Source organism: Amblyomma americanum, chromosome 6 (assembly GCF_052857255.1).
Source record: "Amblyomma americanum isolate KBUSLIRL-KWMA chromosome 6, ASM5285725v1, whole genome shotgun sequence".
NCBI lineage: Eukaryota > Metazoa > Arthropoda > Arachnida > Ixodida > Ixodidae > Amblyomma > Amblyomma americanum.
The window spans coordinates 54,265,010-54,289,171 of NC_135502.1; the positions used below are offsets into that span (position 1 = coordinate 54,265,010).

The following is a 24,162-nucleotide window of genomic DNA, read 5'->3' on the forward strand; positions in this document are numbered from 1 at the left end:
AGGACAAGTCCTCGTTTTGGAGCAGGCCACCGGCACATTCAGTGTAGCACATGCCTGTCCCCATGGTGAACTGCACAGACTCCACAAACAGCCACCACAGACGCCCATGTATGCAACCACAGACAGTTTGAAAGCCAAATAGCAGACTCCAGTTGTGACTAGCAGTTTTGTGGCAGATGTTAAGCTGATTCAAATATAATCAGCCATGCACTTGTCTTTTCAATATGTGTCGCCTGAAATAGGGGGGTTGCAGGAGTATTTGCCTACAGCCGAATCCACCACTGTCTCTTATGCACAAGGTGGTTGCAGTGCACGTTCTAAGCATGACAGCTTAGGCAGTCATTTAGCAACAGCCGGCGCAGACAGACCTCTCTCACCTGCCCCCACAGTATCCTCCTCCACTTTCAATCTTTCTCTTCCAACTCTACCCCTCCTCCACATTTTAATTTTTGCTCTCCCTTCAGCATCGCCCCACGTTCATCCTTTGCCCCCTCAATTTCTTCGCTTTGTTTTCGCTCTGCCGGTTATGCCGATGAACGCAAAGCAGGTACGCGCGCCTATGATCTGCACTCCAAAGTGCTCAGCACTGTTCAGCAAAGAAAATCCAAGTAAAAGGTCTTATCTAATTAGGAAACCCAAATTCTCTGCGACACCCCAGGAAAAAGGACATTTCACAGGTCAAACGTATTGATGGTTACAAAATCCAACCAAACCAGCTGATTTCGAAATGTTTATTTGTACAAGAAGATATAATACAAAGTGGTCTCCGCATTCAGCAACCACTGCCTATTACTAGAAAAAGAAACAATCTTAACTTCGACAGTTACCACTGCACAGTATAATTTTACCAATACCCAAGTGAATGACCGGCCACAGCGCTCAACAGCGCTCACACCACACACATGCACGCACAAAAAGTAGAGGCAATTTTTACTGTGCTAGCTTTGTACCGCCAAGGTCAAACAGCAGTCAAAAGTTTTGGACTATAAACCATGCAGTTCACAGCATACAAAAACAAAATTGCAGTGCACCCGAAAAAGCCGCTAAGCTTTAGCTCTCAAGCTGCGTGATCTTAGCAGCCCATACTGAATCATTTGCAGTGCACCTCTTTCAAGTTGCCTGCTATTACAAGCCCACTGGACGAGTGCAACCGCCTCACTTTGCTAGCCACTGACAAGCGAGTCTGGGAACTGTATCTGCCAGTCTAAATGTAAATTAGAGAAGAAATCTTGAACATCAACGAAGCCAAGAACTGCTGCTGTGGTGTCTAGTACTGCACATGCTTTCTGCATCAGGACTAGCAGTGCAAGCCAATCGGCACTGGCCTCCAGCAGTCCTGGTCACAATGCATAGCTTACACCAATCACTAAACAAAAACAACAAAGTATGAAGGAGTCGCCGAGAGCACAACAATTGTGCAACACCATTTACTGCAAAGCAGCGCATTGGCTTAGCCCTGGTCAGATAAAAAAAAACTAAACCACACAAGCGTACTGCCAACATTCTTTTCGTGAGGCAATGACACCTGCACACCACTGGTGCCCATCAAGAAAAATGCCTGCATCCAGCTATACGCTTCATTTCATTATAAGCACAATGGCAGGGCACGGGGCACGAGGGCAAGTCAGTCTCGTCAGATTCACACACACACGCGCACGCACACACATACACACACCACTCACGTGCACATTCGCTCCAAATTAAAAGAAAAGAACAGAAGTCTCACACAAACAAGAAAGAGTGAAGCAAGATGTGCAGAGGAAAAAGAAGAAAAATCTTTACAACAGTGCACCGAAGAGTGGGCACGCTATGAATTTTTTAATGTACCTAACACTTCTTGGTCTGCTTTTTGTTCCTGCTAATATGTCGAGTGGATGAGAGTAGAGAAAGAGCAGCATAGTAGCACTGTAGCAAACTGAAAGGAAAAGCAGTACACATTCACAAAGTTATAAAGAAAAAAAAAATAAAGAGGGCACGCAATTGCCACTATAACAGTGGCACCAGCAGCAGCGACTGGCAATGGCAGGAAATAATAAGGAGTGAGAATGAAAGAAAAAAAAAAGCACAGAAGGCGAGCGAAGAAAGACTGCTAAGGCTTTAAAGAAAAAGAATAACTTGGCTGCAATCTTGCTTGCGTGATGCTTTTCTTCTGCCCTCCTCGTGAGCACACAACCCCTCCCGCACGGACCAAAAAGGATGCAGCACCCTCCTACACTAGGGGGCCCTCAAATCTTCTGGATCTTGTCCCCGACGACCACCGGATTGTTCTTTCGGATCTCCTGGGCACCCATTTCCTTATAGTCAAAAGTACAATCGTGCTCGTTGGAATATCTATGCAGACTGCAGAACAGGCCTCCACAGCGACACTGGAAGCCTGCACAGCAAAGAGCGGCAAAGAGTGCAAAATCAACCACACACGACCGAGATCTGCGCAGCAGCTTGTGATGTCACACAAGCATGGGCCAAAGCTGTGCGCTATTCTGGCTCTGTTCTGGCATTAGGCACAGCAACTTGCCAGCTAAACATTGAGCCTACCCCCCCAACTCTCAGGAGAGTACTCACAGAACCCCTGGACCATTAGAAATTAAGAAAAATGGGAGGCTGCTCTAAAGCTCAGCTCAGACAAAAAAAGTCGTCATTCAAGCCCAGGCAGCCGCCAGGTACCACGGGATCATGGTAGAATCCTAGCCTTGGAGGTTAAAACCTCCTTGAATTTTATTAAAGCTTTCTCTCTTAAAGAACGCCATCAGAAACCAGAGCTTCAAATGGGTGGGTCTTTATGCTCCCAACCTATGACCGGGCTGAGCAATGCCAAAAGTCATAATTGGGTACTTAGCTAATAACTTTTTGCTCAGCAGCAGAATGCCACAGCTGCTGAGCTATTACGAAAAGCAGCAACCTAAAGAATGCTTTCAACACACTAACTGACAGCTATTGAGTTAATGTCACAAAACGTGCAAAACAAATGCTCACCGGTGAGGCCGACTTTCTTGCGGCATATCCGACACCGGTTCTTCTTTTTCTTTTGGTCCTTCTGGTCATCCTGCTGGCTGCCTGTTTCGGAGGTCACACTCTCTGTTGATTTTGACGGTGCACCACATGCATCCAGGTTCAGGTCTGCCTTCTGCAACAAGGAACAGGCCTTATAGGACCCATACAGAGACAGGGTATCAGCTACTCTCACAACACACACACACACACACATACACACAATGCAAAACATAGAATATGCACCGGGAACAAGGCATGAAGCAGCCACATACAATACACCAATCTTCCACCTGCAGCACAGAACACATGGCTCATAGCACCCAGACGCCAAAATCTGTTGAGGAGCACGGTGCAATGTGAAGGAAAAAGCCATAGGAATAAAGCCCAAAGGTTATATACAGCAGCTCAAAGTGCACCAAAGAAGCAAATCGAGCAAGAAAGGTTTCAAACCCACACTGTAAAACCCCTTTAAATGGGATAATTTTGACTGCCACTAGAATCACAGCCAACGCCTACCACATAGGTGTTTTGAAATTGCTACTGATTTGAGGAAATTCGAGATTCAATTGTAATCAAACTCGAAGAAGATGCGCCACTTCTGCAAGGCGAACTATCGCCATTGACAGATTTCATTCTCTCACATTCAGCTGCCGCAGCGCCACCACTGCCAGCCATTAATTTGCAGGCATGCAAACAATCAGCCCATTAGTTTAAGGGGAGACGCGGGTCTTAGAAAAGTAAAAAATGGTAAAAAAAAATCGATTTTGAGCAAAACTCATTTTCGTAACGTTTGACCCTTCGAGCACCTATTCTCAAATTATTAACGCTAAATTTGGTCGGGAAATGCGATAAAATATGCTTTCAATATACTACGGCAGCCACGAAATTTGTTCTAACTTCCTGCGCGCGCCACGGACGCTGCAGCCAGCCGATCGCCACCATGTCGGACTTGGTTTGAAGCTGTTTTCTTTGTGCAAAATTCGAGTTCTCAAAATGGCGTCACTCAAGCAAAACGACGGCCCTGGCCGGTTTTCCGAAGACCGTTTCCGGGTCGCTGATTGGCTCACGCACGGTGCGCTTGAAAAGTGTGCCGTTCCGCGCCTGCCACTGACTGGCGTGACTGGCGCGTCATTTTTTTTTTCCTTTCGCTTTTGCGTTCACCAGTGCCGCTGCCGCTTAGTGCGCGTCTGCTTTTGCGTGGAACAAAAAGCTGAAGGCGTTGGCCACAAGCACGCCATCAGGATCTTCGTTAGAGCCAGCCGGTGCCTGACTCGCTGGATCTGCCAGGAACGTCAACCACGCTGCTCGCTGACGACACTGTGGGACCGAGTTCCAGCACAAATTGCAGCCCGGATCACGATACAGTTTCGTGTTGATGCCGTATACTATGCGGCGGAGCAGGCGCAGCTTGTTGAGCGATCGGCGCACACGAAGTCCGCTCTGTCGGAAAAGTCAGCGACCCAGCGCAAGTTTGAAGTTCTTGGCGTCAGCGCAGAGTGCCAGACCGGTGACGCTGGTACCGAGTTCGTGATTGTGGACTTGAAAGTTTTAAACAACTTTTTTGCGCAAGCGAAGTGCGGAACCTGCGGCGCAGGAAGTCAGACTTTGAGCAACGCAACTGACAAGGAGTATGGCTTAGCTGTGAAGATCCAGCTCGTCTGCGGCAGCTGCAACTTCGAAAGGAAGCAATTTTCTTCCCTGCGAGTAAGTGGAACTGCCAACATAACTCCCTTCGAGGTCAACATGAGGGCCATGAAGGGAATACAGACTATAGGGAAAGGCGTGACTGCCCTTGCAGACTTTTGCGCCTGTATGAACCTGTCACACCGAGGTCTGCACCACAAGGCCTTTCAAAGACACCTGAAAACTTGTGAAAGCCTGCAAGAGCACAGCGACCGCAAGCGAAGCTGCCTCTGCCAGCGTGGCAGTCATCAAGGATCCCTATAGAGGCTTCTTGAATCCAGTTGGGAACATTGACGTCATTTCTGATGGTTCGTGGATGACCCGAGGTCGTAGCTCTCACATCAGTGTGGGCTGCATTGTTGAGCTGTGCACTGGTCTTGTAATCGGCCACATTGTTTACTTGAAGGCTACAGTGACTGGCTCGCCACCCACGAGTGCCAGCGAAACATTGTAACTCTGGCCGCATGGAAGTGGAGGCTGCGCTGACCATGTTTCAGAGGTCTCTGGCCAAGTATGGTCTGCGCTACACGACCGTCCTCTCAGATGGAGACAGCCGGACTTTTCACGCTTTGTCAGAAGCAAAAGTGTACGGATTCATAAAGATTGACAAGAAGGATTGCATAAACCACGTTCACAAGCGAATAGGGACTGCTCTATGGAACCTGGTTGATAGAAAGAAGGCTCAAGGTAAACCTCTTGGCGGAAGAGGCAAGCTGACGCAGGAAAGGATCAAGAAGATCACTAACTACTATGGCTATGCCCTGAGGAGCAACAGTAATGACATTCCAGGCATGAAGAAGGCAGTGGAAGCTACACTCCTGCACATGACTTCTGCAGATGATGTCCCGAACCACTCCAAGTGTCCTGAGGGTGCTGACTCTTGGTGTAAGTTCAACAGAGCCTTGGCCAATGGTGAATATCCACCTCCACACAAGAATGCCCTCCCGGCTTGTGTTGGGGCTGCTCTGGAGCCAGTGTTTGCAAGGCTCAGCGATGAGAACCTGTTGGCACGGTGCAGTGAAGGAAAGACTCAGAATGTGAGAGAGCCTACACTCTCTCATTTGAACGCAAGCTTCAAAGAATGGAAATGCTTCTTTGGAAAGTGTGAAACGGGCTGCTGCTGAGGCTGTTGCCATCTACAACCAGGAAGGAGGGCAACTAATGAATCCATCACTGCAAGTCTGGGCTATGCTGCTGGTGGCTGCTTTGTTTACCGAAGCCTAGAAAAAGATGCCCTGCGCTTGCACAAGGCAAATGAAGCTCAGCTAAAGAGCACTAATACGAAAGAGACTGACAAGGCGGCACAAAACGGGCGTAACTGAAGATTAGTCCTGGACTGCTATGAAGACGTTCTCCAGCAGCACAGGGAAGCATGCTGCCTAACACCCAGGCGGTTCTTTTCAAAGAGAGAGTAGAAGACGTGTCGAGCGTCGCACCCAACGGTCCTTTTCAGGACCACCCAACTGCTTGCCGTGGTGGGGGCTCGGATCTCCTTGGCTTTGGACCGCTAGGTTTCTCAAAAAACAGTTTTCAGGATTCAAAATATTGTCTTTAGAGCTCAACACCCTAGCCCTGCATTCCATTGTCTCTAAAATAATGTACCGATAACTTCATCAGAAATCATTTTCTTTACAACTTCCTCACGCTTACACCTTCGACATTTTTTTATTAATGTTTCCTTGCATGGAATAAGACACTTTTTGTTTTGCTTTGTAGGGAAACCGATAGAGAACATCTAAATAAAATCCGTTGTTGAAGATTCCTCCCAAAATTTTCTGTAGTCAGCGCCAAAACTTTAAATGCGATTTTCTCAGCTTCATGTTTTTAGCCAATGTCACTAGCCTTACGGAACTTTTCGTTATGTTTTTGTGGTGCAATTTTAATAAATTTTACACCGTTGAATTCAGAAAGAATTGAACTGCGGAGCTATGCTCTATTTATGTGGCTAAGTTGAACATATCGAATTTTGTGAACAATAATGCCAGCTAATTATATTCCAGAATTGTGATGCATCGACATAATTGAACATTTTTATATGATGATATACCTTAATAACAATATAGATAGCATAGCTCCACGTGGCAGGTCATTGGCTACTGCTGGATTTTAATCGGAACCAAAAAATGGTGAGGGAAAGTGTCTTAATGACACGCAAGAAATGACCTAATTAGGCTTCATTTATTTTTTCATGAGTATAGAACTAATTGAGATAAGCTGAAACTAATTACATTTTTGAACACAGGAGGAAGAAATACATGTGCATACTTAATTTCATTACAATATCTCTAATATTAAAAATTTTCGTTTTAAGACCAGTGTCTCCCCTTAACCTGGAGGGTTAAAACAATAAATTGCAAACTGTGGGGTTTTAAGGGAAAATAATTAATTTTATTCAGGGAATATGGTTTCATGTGCCAATTCTAAAACAACCTATCTACTTGCACAATGAACCAACCCCTCACTTTCGTTGTTGAGAATTAACTTTTTTTTAACCTCGCATAAATATGCACCTAACCTTCAGGGCCGGTGTTCAGTATGTTCACATTATCTCGCCATGACTGGCCAGCACATCATCGACTACCGTAAAAACCTACACAATACGCACCCACATATAATACGAGGTGTAATTTGGGGATAGCAAAACCTGACAAGCAGTTTTCCTCCGCCTGCCCGAGCAACGAAAGCTGGTCAGCTCGAAGACGTTCCAGAAGTTGCGGAAACCAAACGCCCTCAGATTATAATGTGTACACCGGTGCGCCTGATATTATGCATGTAGCGAGAGCAGCAGGTATAGAGGTGTCGGGCCCGCTCCCACTGGCGTCCTGTGCAGACCAGTTCAGGCGTAAGCACTGGCGCGCACACTTCGGAAGTGTCCGTAGTTAGGTGATTGTTGTGTCAGGTGCGCCGTCTTCCGAGAGGCCCTTGTTAGAGATGACTTTTCACAGAAATGCCTTCGGTACCGTCCAGCACGTTCGATAACAGGTATTTCTTGAAATAACCACCGAGCTCCTCGGGAATGCTGGCCCAAGCATCCGAGATCCAACTGTCCTAGAGAGGTCCGTGCACAGCGGCACTAACTGCAGGCTCTCTGCCTCATCCAAGCCAAGTAGCAGTGCTCGATGAAGTGCCGATGCTTAAGGCAGGTACTACGGCAGCTACGGTCACTCTCCTTTTAAAATCAGCTGATTGCTGCTTCCGCGGTACCGACACCATGAGAGGTGCTATCACTCTCGGTGGTACGACCTGAAGACAGCGCAGCGAAATGGCATAGAAATCGAAGCTACCGACCTACGCCAACGCTATATAGCGCCTCCTCTTGCTAGAAATGCGATGATGGAGCTCGATATTAACGAAACCAGGATTGCAAATTTTGGGCTGAATTTTTTTTTTTGGATCCTCATATAATATGAGGTGGAAATTTGACATGCTAGAATCTGGGAAAAAAAAACTTCCGTTATAATATGCGGGTTTTACGGTAACACCAAAAACATTGGACCGCACCATGATACAGCAAACAACTTTAGATGCGAATGATACTAAACACCGGCGGCACCAACATGGGTGATGCGGGGCCGCAACTTGTTGAGAGTGCACTTTTGTTGATTATGAATAGACGGACGGGCGGCCAAGTGGACATAGACATACAATATACAATATGAAATTTCATATTGTACAAAGAAAATTTTACAAAAAAATCTGCCAAAAACTTCTCCCCCTATGTAATAACTCTCTTCTAATTGATGTAAACTTTTCTAGAAAAAAGTGGTTTCTTACACGAGTAAATATGGTATGTCATTTAATTTCATGTAAAACAAGTCGTTGTGCACTTGCACAATATGTCACGCAAGTCTTGTGGAGAAAGTGTTCTGGCCAGCGCATCGACTACCGTAAAAACCCACGTAAAATACGAACCCACATATAATACGAGGTGTAATTTGGGGAAAGTCATAATTGGGTACTTAGCTACAGGGAATTTGTCGAAATGCATGCTATTGGTTTTATGGGATTTAACGTCCCAAAGCAACTCAGGCTATGAGGGATGCTGGAGTGGAGGGCTCCGGATAATATTGACCACTTGGGGTTCTTTAACATGTGCTGACACCGCAGTCCACAGGCCTCTAGATTTTTCTCCTCCATCAAAATGTGACCGCCACAACCAGGACTGAACCTTCTTTCGGATTAGCAGCCGAGCACCATAACCTCTGAGTCACCATGGCGGCTAATGCGGCTAGTGCACTCATTTGTCAAGGAATGCAATAAAGGTAAAATTATTAACCTGCCTATCCTAGAAGATGAGTTACGAGGTGTTCAAGTCACCCAGTTCAGAAACAGGAGGAAAAGTTTGTATCCCTGTTTCTTGAGTGGCAACTTATAAACCCTATAATTCAGGTTCTACGATAGGCAGGATGATAATTTTACCCTTATTGCATTCCTTGATGTTATGAAAAAGTAATGTCATGCATTTAGGCAAGTTCCTTGCAGCAACATTTCTTAAAAGCTCTATCCAAAAACTTTCACAACATACTACATATGAGCATAAAGACTTTTACACGAAATTAAAAGATCTACAGTCAACGACCAATTTTTCAGACTCCAGAACCGCAAAAATGTCCGAAAAATCTAATTTGACCAGGAAAAGTCACTAACTTGCCAATATGCCAGAGGAAGGACTCGGTAGTTTTGTGCGAGTTCTGAAGCTTCTTATGACAATCTCGCTGCACATGTCGCCGAAGAATGCACAGTTTGGGACAAACACTAGACGCGAAAGCGAACTCACTGCACTGCACCTGCAGTACGAAGGGCCCAGAACCAAGGTGAAGATGACGAAAGGACAACAACCGACAAATGGACAAAGCAAGAGCTCCGTTAGAATTAGGCCTAGTGACGAGAGTCGAAAACCTATCTCTAAGCCAGCGGTACATTACTGCATGCACTCAACAGAGGCTTGCATGTATACAGGCGCCTTGACTGCTGTCAAAACGGCAGTCGACAGTTTTACGATAGAAAAGTAGGGGCTCTCTAATACCCTGTCACACGGCCAGTTTCAATCACCCTCGAGTTGAGGGTCTTCGAGATTCTCAATCGCCATCGAACTCGCCGCTGCTACACGGCAAATCTCAATGGCCATTGAAATGGTTCTCGTGTCTTACGCCACGGATGTGTGGCGCCACAATCGCTACTTTGGATTTTGTAAAAATAAAAATATTTGATAAATGTATACTAAATGCTGAAACACAGGCATACGCGAAAGTCCTTTTAATTGCACGTACGCGACGGACATATGCATACACTGCTGTAGCCACACTAATACAAAACGAGCCAAAACCAAGCCAGTCCAACTGCGTCGGAGCGCTGCTTCGTCAGGCTTAAGACCTGGGAAATCGCCAAGATATCTGAAAAACAAGAGCTATTTGCCTCTAGAAACTTTATGCGAGGGTAAGAATGGGCAAATTGAAGGCGAATACAACAGCTTAGAACACGATATTGCTTTGAGGGATTAGCGACGAAGCTGTTATCGCTGTGAAGCGGGCGGGCAGGGTGCCGCCATGTTGTCAACGCAAAGCAAGCAAGCAACGCAAAGACTGCAACGCAAAATTAATGCGCTTAATGCACTTAAAACCAGTCTAATATAATTTTAAAATAATTTTACAGGCTGCTTGCATTAAATTTTATGCGAATAATGTTTGTTCATGTTTTTGCACCGTGAATGTGTCGTGTACGAAAGTGCGCTTGGCGCCGCTCGAAGCAACGCTAGCAACCTTGGGCAGCGCTCGAAGGCCCTCGAAATCTCGATGGAGTTCTGCGATGCTCCGTTGACTCTATAGGCTATTGACTCGATCGCCATTGAAACTGCCCGTGTGGCAGCGCTCGATCGCCTTTGAGTCGGACTATCGGTTCGAGGGCCCTCGAAATGCCCGTGTGACAGGGGTATAAGCCAGCGGTACATTACTGCATGCACTCAACAGAGGCTTGCATGTATACAGGCGCCTTGACCGCTGTCAAAACGGCAGTCGTTGACAGTTTTACGATAGAAAAGTAGGGGCTGCAGTGCGTTTTGCTTCAGGAACACCGACTTCGCTTTGAAAAGCAATGCCATATTCTTCCGCTGGCCGTCTCCATGAGCCGTACGCCTTCTGCACGCTTCGATCTTCGATGCTACCTATTTTTGCATTCGGAATGAAAGACTGCAAAGGTGACTGTCCCGCGGACTGTGGCTAGTGTTGTGTGGACTGTGGCTAGTTTTTGTGCCGGACGACATCCAAAAACTAAGAATTCAAAACCATGCAGGCGCATTGTGCCAACCATCACAGCCAGTCACTGAAGAGGTTCCCATTTAACTTGAATTTAATTTTGTTGGTTCAAGTTTTCGAACTCCCTTGCAGCTAGAGTTAGTGGTTTATGGTTTGTGGTTTGTGGGGGTTTAACGCCCCAAAGCGACACAGGCTATGCGGGACTCCATAGTGAAGGGCTCCGGAAATTTCTACCACCTGGGGTTCTTTAATGTGCACTGACATCGCACAGTACACTGGCCCCTAGAATTTCACCTCCATCGAAATTCGATTGCCGCGGACGGGATCGAACCCGTGGCTTTCGGGTCAGCAGCCAAGCGCCTACCCAGTGAGCCACCGCGGCAGCACTAGAGTTAATGAGGTTCCACTATACACATTAGATGGCAGCTTGAATATTGGCAGTGAGTGCGAATGAGGTCCAAAAAAATCAAGCAGTCAGTTGCAACGCGTCCGAAATTTCAGGCATTCTCATACATTAGCTTTACGGGCAGTGTCACGGTGCCACGGAAGTCCAAATAATCAAGCATGTTTGAAAAATTAGGGTCTGAATTTTGGTCGGTGACTATTTAGAATCGACACACAAAAATACATGTTCCCTGAAGATTGCATAACTGCGACTTCTTTAAAGGAAGTGTCATGTGGCCTAAATTAGAGTGCATGCCGCGGCCATCATTCAGTTGATTAACCTTAAACCAAAACAGTGTCAAGAAGAAACTCAATTTTAAATTATTTAGCAATCATTGGCAAATACCACGGGGTACTCCATGTATACCTATATCTAACACATTATTTGAAGGAAAACACAAAAACAAAAATTCTGCGTACAGTTATTTAATAAAAACTTTTTAAACAGCAGGGTCCCTCAACATCCCAAAGAAACACATGAGCAATGAGGGATGCATCAGTGGAGGACTCCCGATTAATTGAGACCACCTGGGTGTTCTTTAACATGTACCAGTAAAAACAATGAACCAGTCTTTTCTCCTGCTGTGCACAGATGCATGCCATTTAGAACACTGAGTTGTTGCTGGTCTTTCCTTTTTGCATCTTGCCACCTCAATGCCGATGTGCGTTTTCCTCATTTCGAACCAAATTTGCTCTTCTGTTCTTTCTGCGCACTCGTCACCAGCTGTTTGTGCAGTGAAGCCTCCTCGCATGTAACACCACATGTGAAGAGGCTCCGTAGGAGACAGTTATTACGAAGCAGTCCTGCTTCCAACACTCCCGATAATGTGTATGCATTAAGGCACTACACATATCTGCAAAAAATCTTCACTGCTCACAGATTTCGTTTCAAAAGCTGATGCCCACAGCCCCAACTTTCACTAAATAAACTTCTTACACGAATGGTTTCTGGCAGCATATTTGGGAAGAATCCAATAATTCGCCCTTCAGATAATTTGAACATTTCTTCAGGTCCCTTGAAATCCAAATGAAGTTCCACGTATCACAAAGATCTCAAGGCAAAAGCTGCATGCCACAAAATTGTGTTTATAGAGGTACTGAGCTATTCCAACCTTATACAGTCGAACCTCGTAATAGTGAACAGATAAACCTGAAGATAGGTCAGCATAGCTGAAATGCATAATATATAAAACTTCCATCAAAAACACATGAAAGAACAGCACTGTTTAGTAAATGAAGGGGCAGCAACTCTGGTAACTCTGATTGCCAAACATATGACACTCCGCACAACAGGAATGTTGGGAAATCAGTCGACATCTGCCTAATGGAACAAGTCAGTAAAACGGCGAGTTGAGAGAATTGGTACATACCCGAAGAACAAAAAACAGCGCAGCAACAGCGCAGCCTGTCCAGTCTTCGTTCTTGTCCCTGTTGCTGCGCTGTTTTTGTTCTTCAAGTGGAACACGTCAACAACACTGATGCAGGGTATGGCAGCAAGCCGGCAAGACCTGTGTTTGATTATGAGTGCATTCCACACTTTTGACAATGTAAAATTTTGAAAAACACAATAGGCAGCTCATGCACAACATATACGAGGTGAACATCATACACAAGAATCGTTCATCCGGCGTAACGACGTTAATGAAAAAAAGATACTGACTCTCTGGATAAGTAATGCCGGCCAAAGTGACATAATTGATAATATCCATGGCATTCTTTTTGTATTTTAGATGATGCTTCATGTATTTATTCCAAGCAAAGCAATAAATTACTCAGCTTTTAGTCAGCACTGTGTCAAGTGTCTTGTCCGTGTCCTGTTACCCTGCACACCGTTTTGCCACGAATCATGCACTAATTGGCCCGGATGATTCCAGTGATACCTATGAGAAACGTTCCCTGCACAGCTAGTTCTCAACCAAGTGGACGTTATCCACGGCTCCCTGGCGTATTTTCGGGCACACGGATAAAAACAGGTACAACATTAGCAGGGCTCACCTCGCTGACAGCAGCGTCCTGGGAGGTGGAGGCCACAACGGGAGGAACCGTAGGGCTGGCTGTGTTCAAGGCAGGGTCCGACACGGCTGCGATGCTGGCGGAAGAGGCACTCTCACTGGACGACGAAGCTGAAAGTTCGAGCAGCAAACATCACAACCAACACTGTAATGGCACATACAGCGAAAAATGCAACTTAAATCAATAGCAACAAGGGGAGCAACGAGCAAGCTAAGTGCACAGTCCATGCCAAATGGATCCACACACTTCCTAGCAATCTGTTTTCAAAGTTCACTTTGAAGCCAGCACAAAAATTCATATCAAGACCTGAACCTACAAATAAAAAGAAATATCTTCTTGCCAACGAGTACGGTATGCTATGCGGGCTTTAACTCTTTCCTTACCACGGCACTAGGCGTCGATCACCGGTGATCGAAGTTTTTGAGCGCGCAATTTGAAAAAACCACAGCTCCGCCGGATTTGTGGCGCCATCTAGGTGGTTGTATACAAAGTAGAGTTTCCGTTTCTGCACGGTTCACATTTTTACCGCATGGCGGCGATTTTTAAAGGACGCGCGGGCTCAGAGGTTGACGCGCACTTGAGCGGAGCAATGGCGTCGACACCCGGACTCGCGCGCGCTCGAAAGATCGCAATTTTGCTCGATCCCGACGATCCGGCAAGTGATCTTTTGGACGCATCGAGCACAGATGACTCGGACATCGATGTTGCGTCGTCAGAGTTCAGCTCAGATGAGGAAAACGCAGCTGATCAGCCGGGAACATCAGCTGTTCCCCGCAGGTAATGGTTTCGGATTTGCCATCCCCTTTGTTTATGGATATCTAGAGTCTGTTCAATTGCCCTCTTGGTGTCCAAACTATTATTTTCTTTGTTTATAGAGTGTCCACTTCATTTGGGCAAGATGTGCTTCCGCCAGGTCAAAGAAGCGTTGAGTTTCGACCCCAGAGAGATCCGGGCGTTGACCTCGGGATGGCGCTCCGTAGCGGTCCGAAGCGGCTATCGCGAGCACTCGATTTTTTTCGCCTTTTCTTTACGGCGGATGTCATTCTTGCTATTTGTAGAAATACCAACAAGTATGCATGGATGCACATCCCCGAGAAACCTACCTACAGCGAGAAGGACGGTTCGTGGAAAGAAGTAACCCCAGCAGAAATGATGAAGTTCATCGCCTTACTATTGTATATGGAAATACTGGAACTGCCGCGGCTACATTTGTATTGGAGTACATCAAAATTGTTTTCCGGGCTTCTCCCTCCAAACATTATGTCAAGGCGACGTTTCACCGCGCTCCTGGCCATGCTGCATATTTCGGACCCGGAAACTAACGGCGCTGGCGCACAAAAACTCGACAAGGTGTCCTGGCTTCTTTAGCACATCAACGACTGCTCTGCATCATTGTTTCAGCCGTATCGCAAAATTTCAGTGGACGAAAGGATGGTGAAATCCAAAGCGCGCTCTGGAATTCGGCAGTACATAAGGTTGTGAAATGGGGCTACAAATTATGGGTTCTTGCGGACCCGAAAACCGGCTACACCATCCAGTTCATAGTGTATACAGGGAAGCGTGAGAAACCTAGTGCCAATGGGCTAGCCTTTGATGTGGTAACGAAGCTTTGCGACAAGTACCTTGATCGTGGGTACATTATCTATATGGACAATTTCTATACTTCGACCTCTCTTCTTGTGCACCTCTTGGAACGCCAGACACTAGCCTGCGGCACAACACGAAAAGATCGCAAGGGATTCCCCACAGAACTGAAAGGCGTCACTTGGGAGAAGAAAGCTAAAAGAGGAGACATCCGCTGGCTGAGAGACAAGGGAGTCTTGTATCTTCAATGGAAAGATCGGCGTGTTGTGCATATGGTTAGCACTGCAAACACAGCTAACTCGCACGTGCTTGCCAAACGAAGAGAAAAGAAGGATGGGAAGTGGCATCAAATCGCCATAAAAAAGCCACAGCTCATTGACGAATACAACGCCGGAATGCTTGGAGTCGACAAATCGGACCAGCTGACTGCCACGTACAATGTTTTGAGGAAATGCATCCGATGGTGGAAAACGTTATTCTTCCATTGCATCGACATCGCAGCTGTGAACAGCTATATTATTTTTCAAGCATATCGCACGCAGCATCCCCAAGCATCCGAGCTTTCTAGGCCTTCTCGATTTGACCAGCTGGCCTTCAGGACAGAGCTGATTGGACAGCTTCTAGAACTAGAGGACACTGCACCAGTTCCTGTCCCTCCCTCGCCAGCTGCACCACGCAGAGGTGTACAGCACAAACCTGAAAGAAAGGACGTTTGCCGGAACTGTAGGAAGTGTTACGAGGAGAAGGAAGTTGAACACAAGACGAATGTGTTTTGTCGCACATGCAATGTGCATTTGTGCTTCACCACGAGAAACTGTTTCGGCGACTGGCACACCAATCTGGTCGAATGAAACATTTATGGCTCCAAAAGTTATCGAGCTATGACTTTCAACTTTGCTGTGATATTCTCCTATGGAGTGTTAACTATTTTCTGTCTGTCATAAGCTTTGTAGAATTTTTTGCACTGAAAATTTGTTACTCATTAGAAATGTTTGTGGTGAATTTTATTAATTATTTGTGATTGCTAATTTTTATTGCGCATTTTGATATCACTGTTTTCCTTTCAAAATGTGCTTTTGTAATGTGCATTTAACACACGCGTTTTGGTATATAATATTGTGCTATAAGTTAATCTTTTTCTTGAAAAAAAATTGTATGTTGGACCAATCAAGAACTTGAATATTTCACTATGCATCATGTAAATTTTTCTAACTCAGAGTACTTAGTTTATGGGTATAATTTTTTAAGGCATTGTAGCCTATTAAAATACCCGCAATTTGTATATTTTAGAATTTCTCTAAAAAAATTTTTGCCAGAGATATTACTCTGTACTCAAAACTTTTTCGAGAATTCTTGTTTTTTTTTTTGTTCAATAAGTTTTTTTCATGGAAGTAATTTTTTTGCATTTAAAAAAAAATAAATGCTATTTGAAAGCGCGTTCATTTACCTTCACTTTTATGTATTGCATGACACTGTAAACTTAATAGCTGTTGCACAAAAATATCCTAAATTAACCATACAAAAAACAGCCATTTCCCCGTGGTAAGGAAAGATTTAACATCTATAAGTGTCACACACATAGGCTATGATGGACGCCGTAGTGGAGAACTACGGGTTCATATCGACCTGACCACCTGGGATCCTTTCCGTACCATGCCCACTGACCATTGTCAACCTACTCTATAAAAGAAATTTGCAGCATTCTTTAGAGTATGCCCCATGTTTGCGCAGCGTTTGTGAAGTCCTTCCAAGTAGTGCTCCCGGTGGACCATCTTTCCTGCCACGTTAGCAAGTGCCTAATTGAAGACATGAGCAGTGATGTATGTGACCGCCAATTTCAAACACTTCTGCGCCGTTGTTGTGACAAAAGCGAAGCATAGAAGTTAAAAATGGCCACCTCCACCAGCATGGCACATGCCCTGAAACGCAACGTATCTCGCGGTTCCAAGTAACAGCAACTGAGGATGCTGCTGATTAGAGTTTACTTCACAGAGTTTTTGAAAAAGACTAGGAACCAGACCCGGTTATCGGAGGCAGATCATTGGTCAATCTTATTTGGGTCGTTTTGCTCACCTCAGTGTCCATTTTGAAAAAGATCCTGATGTTACGAATGTTATTTGTCTTATCTGTCAGATTTCCATTCCATTTGGGCAGAACTTGATACTGCCTGCTCTGCAAACGGTTTGCCCGGCTTTCACCCAATCGCATGACCAACTACATACGGGGCGGGGCCTAAAGTGATTGTTTTCTATCCAGAAAACAAAGAGCTAGAACTAGGAGTATTTGCTATTTGACAGACAGACATTTTGTATCATTTATTTTCTTTGCAATTTGTTTAAATTTTATGTAAAAATTGATTTCAAAACTAAAATATGATGAAACAGGTCTATTTAACGAAGCTGCTGGTACAAAGAGCATTTAATTGGGCTTGTTTCGATGCATAGCATTACATTTTATACCTTATAGTTCCTAGACCAAAAAATTAACAAAAACCCACAAAATACGGCCATTTTTCCCAGAACAACTCCACTGAATTGTCTAAAGTAAAAATTGAGTCTATGGCTCTTTCTGGGCATGTTCATGTTTGTCCTGTCACAAAAGATGTAGTTACAGCAGAGGAAGTTGCACTTATTATCCCGCTGCTCGATTCAAACTCGCAACTGCTACACCTGAAAGAACTCTTGACCGCAGTTTTTATGTGATTGGGCCACCTTTGGTCTGCACAAAGAACTGTCAACACACTGCAATTTACTAGCAAAATCTGCTGGATGTGGCGACACCTGAATTTCGTTTCTAGCCCTTTCTTGCCTATAAAAACTGTTTTTGGCACAAACACAATGTGTCCTCATGGTCCTTTTCAAGGTGCACCGACATCTCATAACATGCGAGCATGTCGAGTTTTGCTTCCATTGGAATGTGGCCGCCCCGTTTGGGTTTGAATTCGAGTCTTCAGGCTCGGCAGCCAAGCACCCAATCAGCATTGCAACAGGGCTTTTTGCCAAGAAGGAAATTGGTATATGGTTTATGGGGTGTTTGTACCAAAGTGACTAAGGTTATGACGGACGCTATGGTGAAAGGCTCTCAGAATTTCGGCCCCCTGGGGTTCTTCAATATGCTGGAAGAATGCATTGACAATATGGACTCCAGAGCAGCATAAGCTGGAAACACTGCATCGCTTACGTTCCCACTACTGTAAATTATTGTTCCTAGTAAAATTTGATATTCTTGCTGCTTCTGGCTATTTTGAAGCTTTTCTGGCAGCAGAAAATTCATTCATTGCCAAGAAAATTGAATTTAAACATGTTCCCACCTGTCTATGCAAACTCTTGATGTCCTTACTGAGAAGGTCAGGTTGCCATAGTTTTGAAGTGAATGGTGGTGCCACATCGTCTCTAGGGATCCATGCCCAAAAATTGGAGTTGACGCAAGCATTTCACTTGCGACAGTGGGCAGTGATTGTTTTCAGTTTTTTGGTCTTTCCTAACTTTTAAATGTTCTGTTTTCAGCCAGAGTGGTCTTTTTGTGATTAAAACACAGTTCCCTATCTACACAGGCTAGTCTGTGCTACAAGTCTTTTGCAGCAAAAGACTCCACTCCGCCTACAATATGGTTTGTACAGATGGCGATTTCCACAAACATCCCAGTTTAGCATTACAGCAACTACACCAGCACCTCTTCTTTACGGTAAATCTTCCCTCAAAAAATGCTGGTGAATGAAAACGAGGTGTGTGGGAGGTCTTGAATGCACTATTTCAGTTGGGTTTCCTTTTCTTGCAACTTTCGCAGGAACAAACATGCAACCTGGCATTTTTCCTGCTGCCCGCTGCTGCAGCACTTCACAAGAATATATTGTGGTATGTCTGCCACTTAGCTGCTTATGTAGCATGTGTCTATATGCACACACATTCAGCAATTCTCCGTTTGCCCTTCTGCCAGACCTGGGCCTCGCAGGAAGCATGACTAACTGCCTCTGAATGAGATCCGTGCAAACCTACAAAGGCTATACAGTAAAGCCGGAGTCTTGAAAAAGCAGCCCAAATACCTATCACGGTAGATTAAAATTTATTTTATATGATAAAATTTGACACATAAGTGTCAAGACAGGCTTTAGTTTGCTATTTTCATAATGCAACTATTTCTTGTCGACTAATGTAAGCAGTAATTTGAAACCCAGGAAAGGACTTTGGAGCCTTTCAAGTGAAGTCCCATGTAAGGTGCACAGCGCCAAACTTGGCCTGAAAGGCTCTCTAGACCTTTTCAGGGAGCTCAAATAACTGAATATGCTTGCTGACGAATACTCCAGGCTCAGGTGAGCACGCCACCACTTTTAGACACCCAGAAAAACAAACAACTATTAGTTTGACACCATTGTATTACACAACAGACGAACTTGGCAAACACTTTTCGAGCCATCTATAATACAGCATTTGGCACCTGCGATGAAGGTCACAGCACTTTGCTAGTGGGCATGAAGGCACATGGCTGGTGCCTGCCGCAGTGGCTGCATTTCAGTTAACACAGTGTACACGACTAACTTCAATGCATGATCTGCAACCCTGAGCAGTCATAAGTTTTCCAGTACATTACACCTCACTGCCGCACGCACACACCAACGTACCTGTTGGGCTGCCCCGGCCAGCTGCTTGCTTCCGCTTCAGGGCATCCTTGTAGCACTGTGAGCAAAGCCCATCTGTGGCCGGACTGCCATAAAAGCCACAACCAGACCGGCACAAGGCCCCACTCTGAGACATCTGATTCGTGTCTCGCTCCATGATACCTCTTCCGCCCAGCGTCGCTCAGTCACGTCCGCACAGGGACCAGGAAAGCTGCCACACACCTGACAAACAAGCCAGATGAACACGAGTTGTAATAGACACACGAGTTTCCTCTGGACACATGTGCTGGCCACAAAAACATCCATGAGAATACCACGACATCAAGTTTGCACTACATGTCCAACATCTCTTGTCAAGCTGCGTCTTTAGCCCTAACCTCCAACATTCAATAAGACATTCTTCACATACAGTGAGCACATGGGGGGCATCAGACAACTACCTTCATTTCAAAGAACCAAAATCTGAGCTGAAAAGGTCCACGCTGCGTCTGTGGCACCCGTTGACAAATAACCGTCTTTTACGACAAACAAGTACCCGCAAACAGGTAGCGTACTGAGGCTGCTATGCACAAATAATGTTACTAAACTGCATCTATCTACCCATGATAGACACCAGCAACATTATTAAGGCTATGCAGTAGTTTCCAACCCAGCATATATCAAAAAGCATGAAAGCTCGTACTTCCTCAACGAATTGACAGCACAGCTATCAAAAACAACTGGCCAAATCATTAAAGTAAGCAAGCGCCAAATCAGCCCTAGCGTTACTGGGAACTTCCAAATGAGAATGGGTGTATCGAGATTGGTGTACATTCGTGTAGTGCATACATACTCGCTTCATTTATCATCTGTGCGACGCTCGGCAAATGAGCTGGCTCGCATTTCCATTCCGCGTGTCGCAATCGTGTCCACACACGCTAGTCAGTGGGCAAGACACCAAAGCTAGCAGTCAGACAATAAAAAGCCAAAGAGCCGAATACTCTTCGATTTCAATAAACACCGCGCCTTCGCACTTCCCTTGAACGCCCGTAGCAACAGGTTGACAAAGCGCGTCCCGAACAAAAAAAAAAAGGACAAGGTGAAGGGCATCACCTGATCTGAACCCGTGAACAATGGCTTGCGTGAGTACACCAGGCACGACGCCAGGCCAGCCATCGACAAGTTACAGAGTCCAAGCGCAAAACGCTGCCTTCATCCGCACAGGCGAAACCCGCTACGAGTCATTGCCCTTGAGACGCGATATGAACATCTCCGAAAAGTTTACGGCCATCGACATCAGCGCACGTGAACAAGGAAACAGGCGAACGCTAGCACATCAACGAGGCCAGAGTACGCACTTCAGGGCTTTGTCTTTCTTTATGACGTTCGCTACGCGTTCCGCGCTGTAAGCGAGGTATGCGTCACGCACAACGGCAACTCATTGCACGAAACAGCGGGGTCCGCGGCACGTAGGCAGCAAGGCCACAAACTCGTACCCCGTCTGAAGTCCATGCCCACAGGCTCAGCAGCCAAGTGCACTGCGCAAATAGCAGCAGTAAAATTCGCCGCTCTGGGGCACCCGGGGAACCGGGAAGTAAAGCCTTAATGCGGTGGGCTGTGTGTCACGAAATAAATGCAGACACTTCACAGAAGTGATCCCACCGCACACAGCAAACCTGCGCAATAGGCCTACAATTACGGGATCGCAACGCTACTAACCATGTCTACGATCGCGGTAGAGATCAAAAGAAAGCTCATGAGCTTTCTGGTATAAAATTGCGACTGCCAAATCTCGGCCCAAATATACAGCTGCGTCATTACACCGAGGGCCTCCTTATTAAATGCCTGGGCGTAGCATAGTTTTAGGCCTCACTTGTTCTCCAGCTGATAGGGGTTTCTCACCTAAAGTTGGCTCAGAGGCAATATCCCGGGTAAAATGTGCCGACGAAGGGCCGGCAGCAAGCACGAACAGTCCGCAATAAGTCACAAGGCTGGCGCAATAAACGTTTCCTTGTGAGCGAAGTGCACATCCACCACCAGAAAGACGAGGCAAAAATGGCGTCCACCACGTATAAGCGACAGGTATCCAACGAGATTTCACAGCCGAACAGTGTCCAGTCTACAAAAGCATCGTTCACAGACAACGCCGTCGAAGTTCTTTGTCTCCTGCGCTTCACGAAATAAAATGCATCCTGCCCAGGCAACTGCAGCCCACGGACAGAAGGGACAATGCTCAGCCCTTTGCCGCTTTCGTGATGAGCAGCAGATTGCCACAATCAAAGATCAGAATTTTGTCACGTGACCACAAACCTCGGCGGTGATTGGAGGAGGAACAGAGGCGCTGCTAGCGTTCCTTGCTCAAGAACGGCTATTTCACTTCCTGCGGTGACGTTAACAGACTTTCCGGTAGCAGTGACGCAAGCCCTTGACGAAAGAAAAAAAAACTGCTTTCATCTTCGCCGCAGGTGACGTTGCAGCTGAAATGCTCTGAAATTAGCCGGACTATGCGTAGTCGACTCGGCGCAAGGTCGTTACACTTATACCTATCCCGAATACTGGGTAATGCACGTGCTTAGGAGGTGTTGAACCCGTTTAGGGCAGCCACCTCTGAAAATGTCATGGCTGTTTGCTTGAGTGACTAGTTTCAAAAACGGCAAAAGAAAAGAGAGAGAAAAAACTCCAGGAGGAGAACTCCAGGAAGCAATAACAGAGAGCGCAAGACCGTTGACTTCTGCAATCTCGAGGAGTTTCTAATTTTTGCCCCCTACCAGGGAACTACGCCTCCGAGCCGAGGTGCGCTCCCAAGGTGAATTGCAAAACACAGCAATTGCGTAGCACTTGCCAGCTTAGCAACTAACGCGTTGCCCATTTAACGTTCAGTGCCAATCTGAAGAAACTGCCTCCACGGCTAGTCGGCGTGGCAGCGTGCTTTCTGCGCTCGGTATGTGCGCCAGAAGAAGGAACAATACGCACCTCACGGGCTGCGGCCCCAGCTGTGGTTATTCGCCGAAGATTCACGTCACAACCTGTTCCTGAAAACCCCAACCGTGCTTTTTTTTTTTCTTGCCTGGCGTCAAACTGAGTTTTCGCGCATAAAAGGTAACACAGCGCACGAGTGAGTCTGGCGGCTAGTTTTAGTTGGTTGGCAATTTGCTTATCGTGCCGAGCACTACGTTCGAACGATATGCGCATTTGTGGCCCATGACGTCGGCTCGTGAGGCGGCCGCTTTTTAACATGCGAAAGTGCCACGGCTGTCACTTGCGCGCCTTCTTACCGTTGAATTTTGACGCATGCCTTTTGTCTTCGGCCATAATTTGGAGTGATGTGGCGAGGCACGTGATTTCCGCGGTAACGCGTGGTTGGGGCGACTGCGCGTTTTCTTTTTCTTTTTCTTGCTCGTCGTCGGTAGCGAAAGCGCACCAGCAACGATTTCGTCATAACTAGCGGCGCAAGTGACAAATTCGCATGCATCTAAAATGCTGTCAGTGTAGTAAAGGAGTTTTTTGGTGGATTTTGTGGATGAGAAAATGTGCATTTAGGAGAACGTTCGAGCCGCCTGTACCCCGCCCGTAAAATGATGAATTTTGCATATCAGAAATTACATGCTTGAAAAACTGATCTATGAATGTTCTAGCTTAGTAACAGTACTTACCGGAATTTTGACATATAAAACAGTGGCAATGATAGAAAGTTGTCATTTTATCTAGAACGCTGGTGTTTACAGTATTTACTCTAAAGCCGTGTTCAGCTGGACACTGCAGCAAAAAATGTGTGTAGCTAGTTGTGCAATGCTAGTTTTACATGTAGCATGCATTTCAAACAAGGTAATATAGCAAACTATGCAAGCTTATCTATATTGGAGGTGCTGGACACAGAGGCCATGCATTTTAATGAATGCATCTGGTGTCACTACCGTGTTTGTTTGGTTTCGCAAAATACTGTCTGTAGTGCTCCTTGTAAGACCTGCTAACAAAAAAATTGTGAAAGGTCTATTTAGGCCACAGTGATTTAGACAAAGCTTCCTCTGTGTATGTCATGGGGAAAGAAGCTGGAATCATCAGCTGTAACTATGCAAGTAGTGTGAGCACAAGTATCATTCAGTTATGCTCAAATGAGATCTTTGCTACAGCTTTCAAGAATGTTTGTGGATGCAGTCCAGGTCAGCCTGGGACTGGGTGCACTTATAGGAAATGGGAGCAGCTTGTGCTTTCACTTCTTGCCTGGGAAGGGAAGAAAGTCTGGTAATTTTAATCTATAATGCACTTTCAATTTGTCAACATTTTAATCAGCTAACATCAATAATATGTGCATAAATAAAACCATGCTAGCTTAGTTCTGTGAAAATTCTTGCGGATAGGCATCCTCCCAACGCTGCCTTGAAGCTGATGTTACTAAAACACCTGCTGCTCTGTGCAAAAATTGACTAAATGAAATCCTTGATTATCCTTGATTTTCAAGAAACTGTTTCAAGGGCCCTTGAAACTCATTCACTTCTGATGCACTCCTTAAATACCTTGAGACATTTGGATCGACCTAGTTTATCTCTAATTAAGCAAAGCTACAAGGTGACTAGGAGTGCCCCTCGAAAGTACAATGGAAGA

General features: G+C 45.7%; 1 protein-coding gene across 8 annotated transcripts; it reads right to left on the reverse strand.

The window, feature by feature from the left end:
- Window positions 1–717: 717 nt before the first annotated feature.
- Window positions 718–22,986, reverse strand: drn (zinc finger AN1-type doctor no). Of its 8 annotated transcripts, none has more exons than XM_077626884.1 (6): window positions 22,534–22,762; window positions 21,871–21,984; window positions 19,585–19,803; window positions 13,365–13,492; window positions 2,974–3,142; window positions 718–2,374 (listed from the first exon to the last, which is right to left on the reverse strand). In XM_077626884.1, the coding sequence occupies exons 3-6, from the start codon at window positions 19,736–19,738 to the stop codon at window positions 2,226–2,228; spliced, it is 600 nt and encodes a 199-aa protein (XP_077483010.1). In that variant the 5' UTR covers window positions 19,739–19,803; window positions 21,871–21,984; window positions 22,534–22,762; the 3' UTR covers window positions 718–2,225. The 8 variants fall into 8 exon arrangements, with proteins under 8 accessions (XP_077483010.1, XP_077483015.1, XP_077483008.1 ...); XM_077626889.1 differs by having other exon boundaries at window positions 2,974–3,124; window positions 22,534–22,758; XM_077626882.1 differs by lacking the exons at window positions 21,871–21,984; window positions 22,534–22,762 and adding an exon at window positions 22,836–22,986.
- Between the last annotated feature and the right edge of the window lie 1,176 nt (window positions 22,987–24,162).

Excerpts from the sequence above, each read along its gene's own strand:
- drn (XM_077626882.1), bottom strand. The coding sequence starts at position 19,738 with ATGGAGCGAGACACGAATCAGATGTCTCAGAGTGGGGCCTTGTGCCGG. Across the intron at positions 13,493-19,584 it reads TGGCCGGGGCAGCCCAACAG|CTTCGTCGTCCAGTGAGAGT; the intron begins GTACGTTGGTGT and ends TCGAACTTTCAG. Across the intron at positions 3,143-13,364 it reads AGGACGCTGCTGTCAGCGAG|GCCTGTTCCTTGTTGCAGAA; the intron begins GTGAGCCCTGCT and ends GGGTCCTATAAG.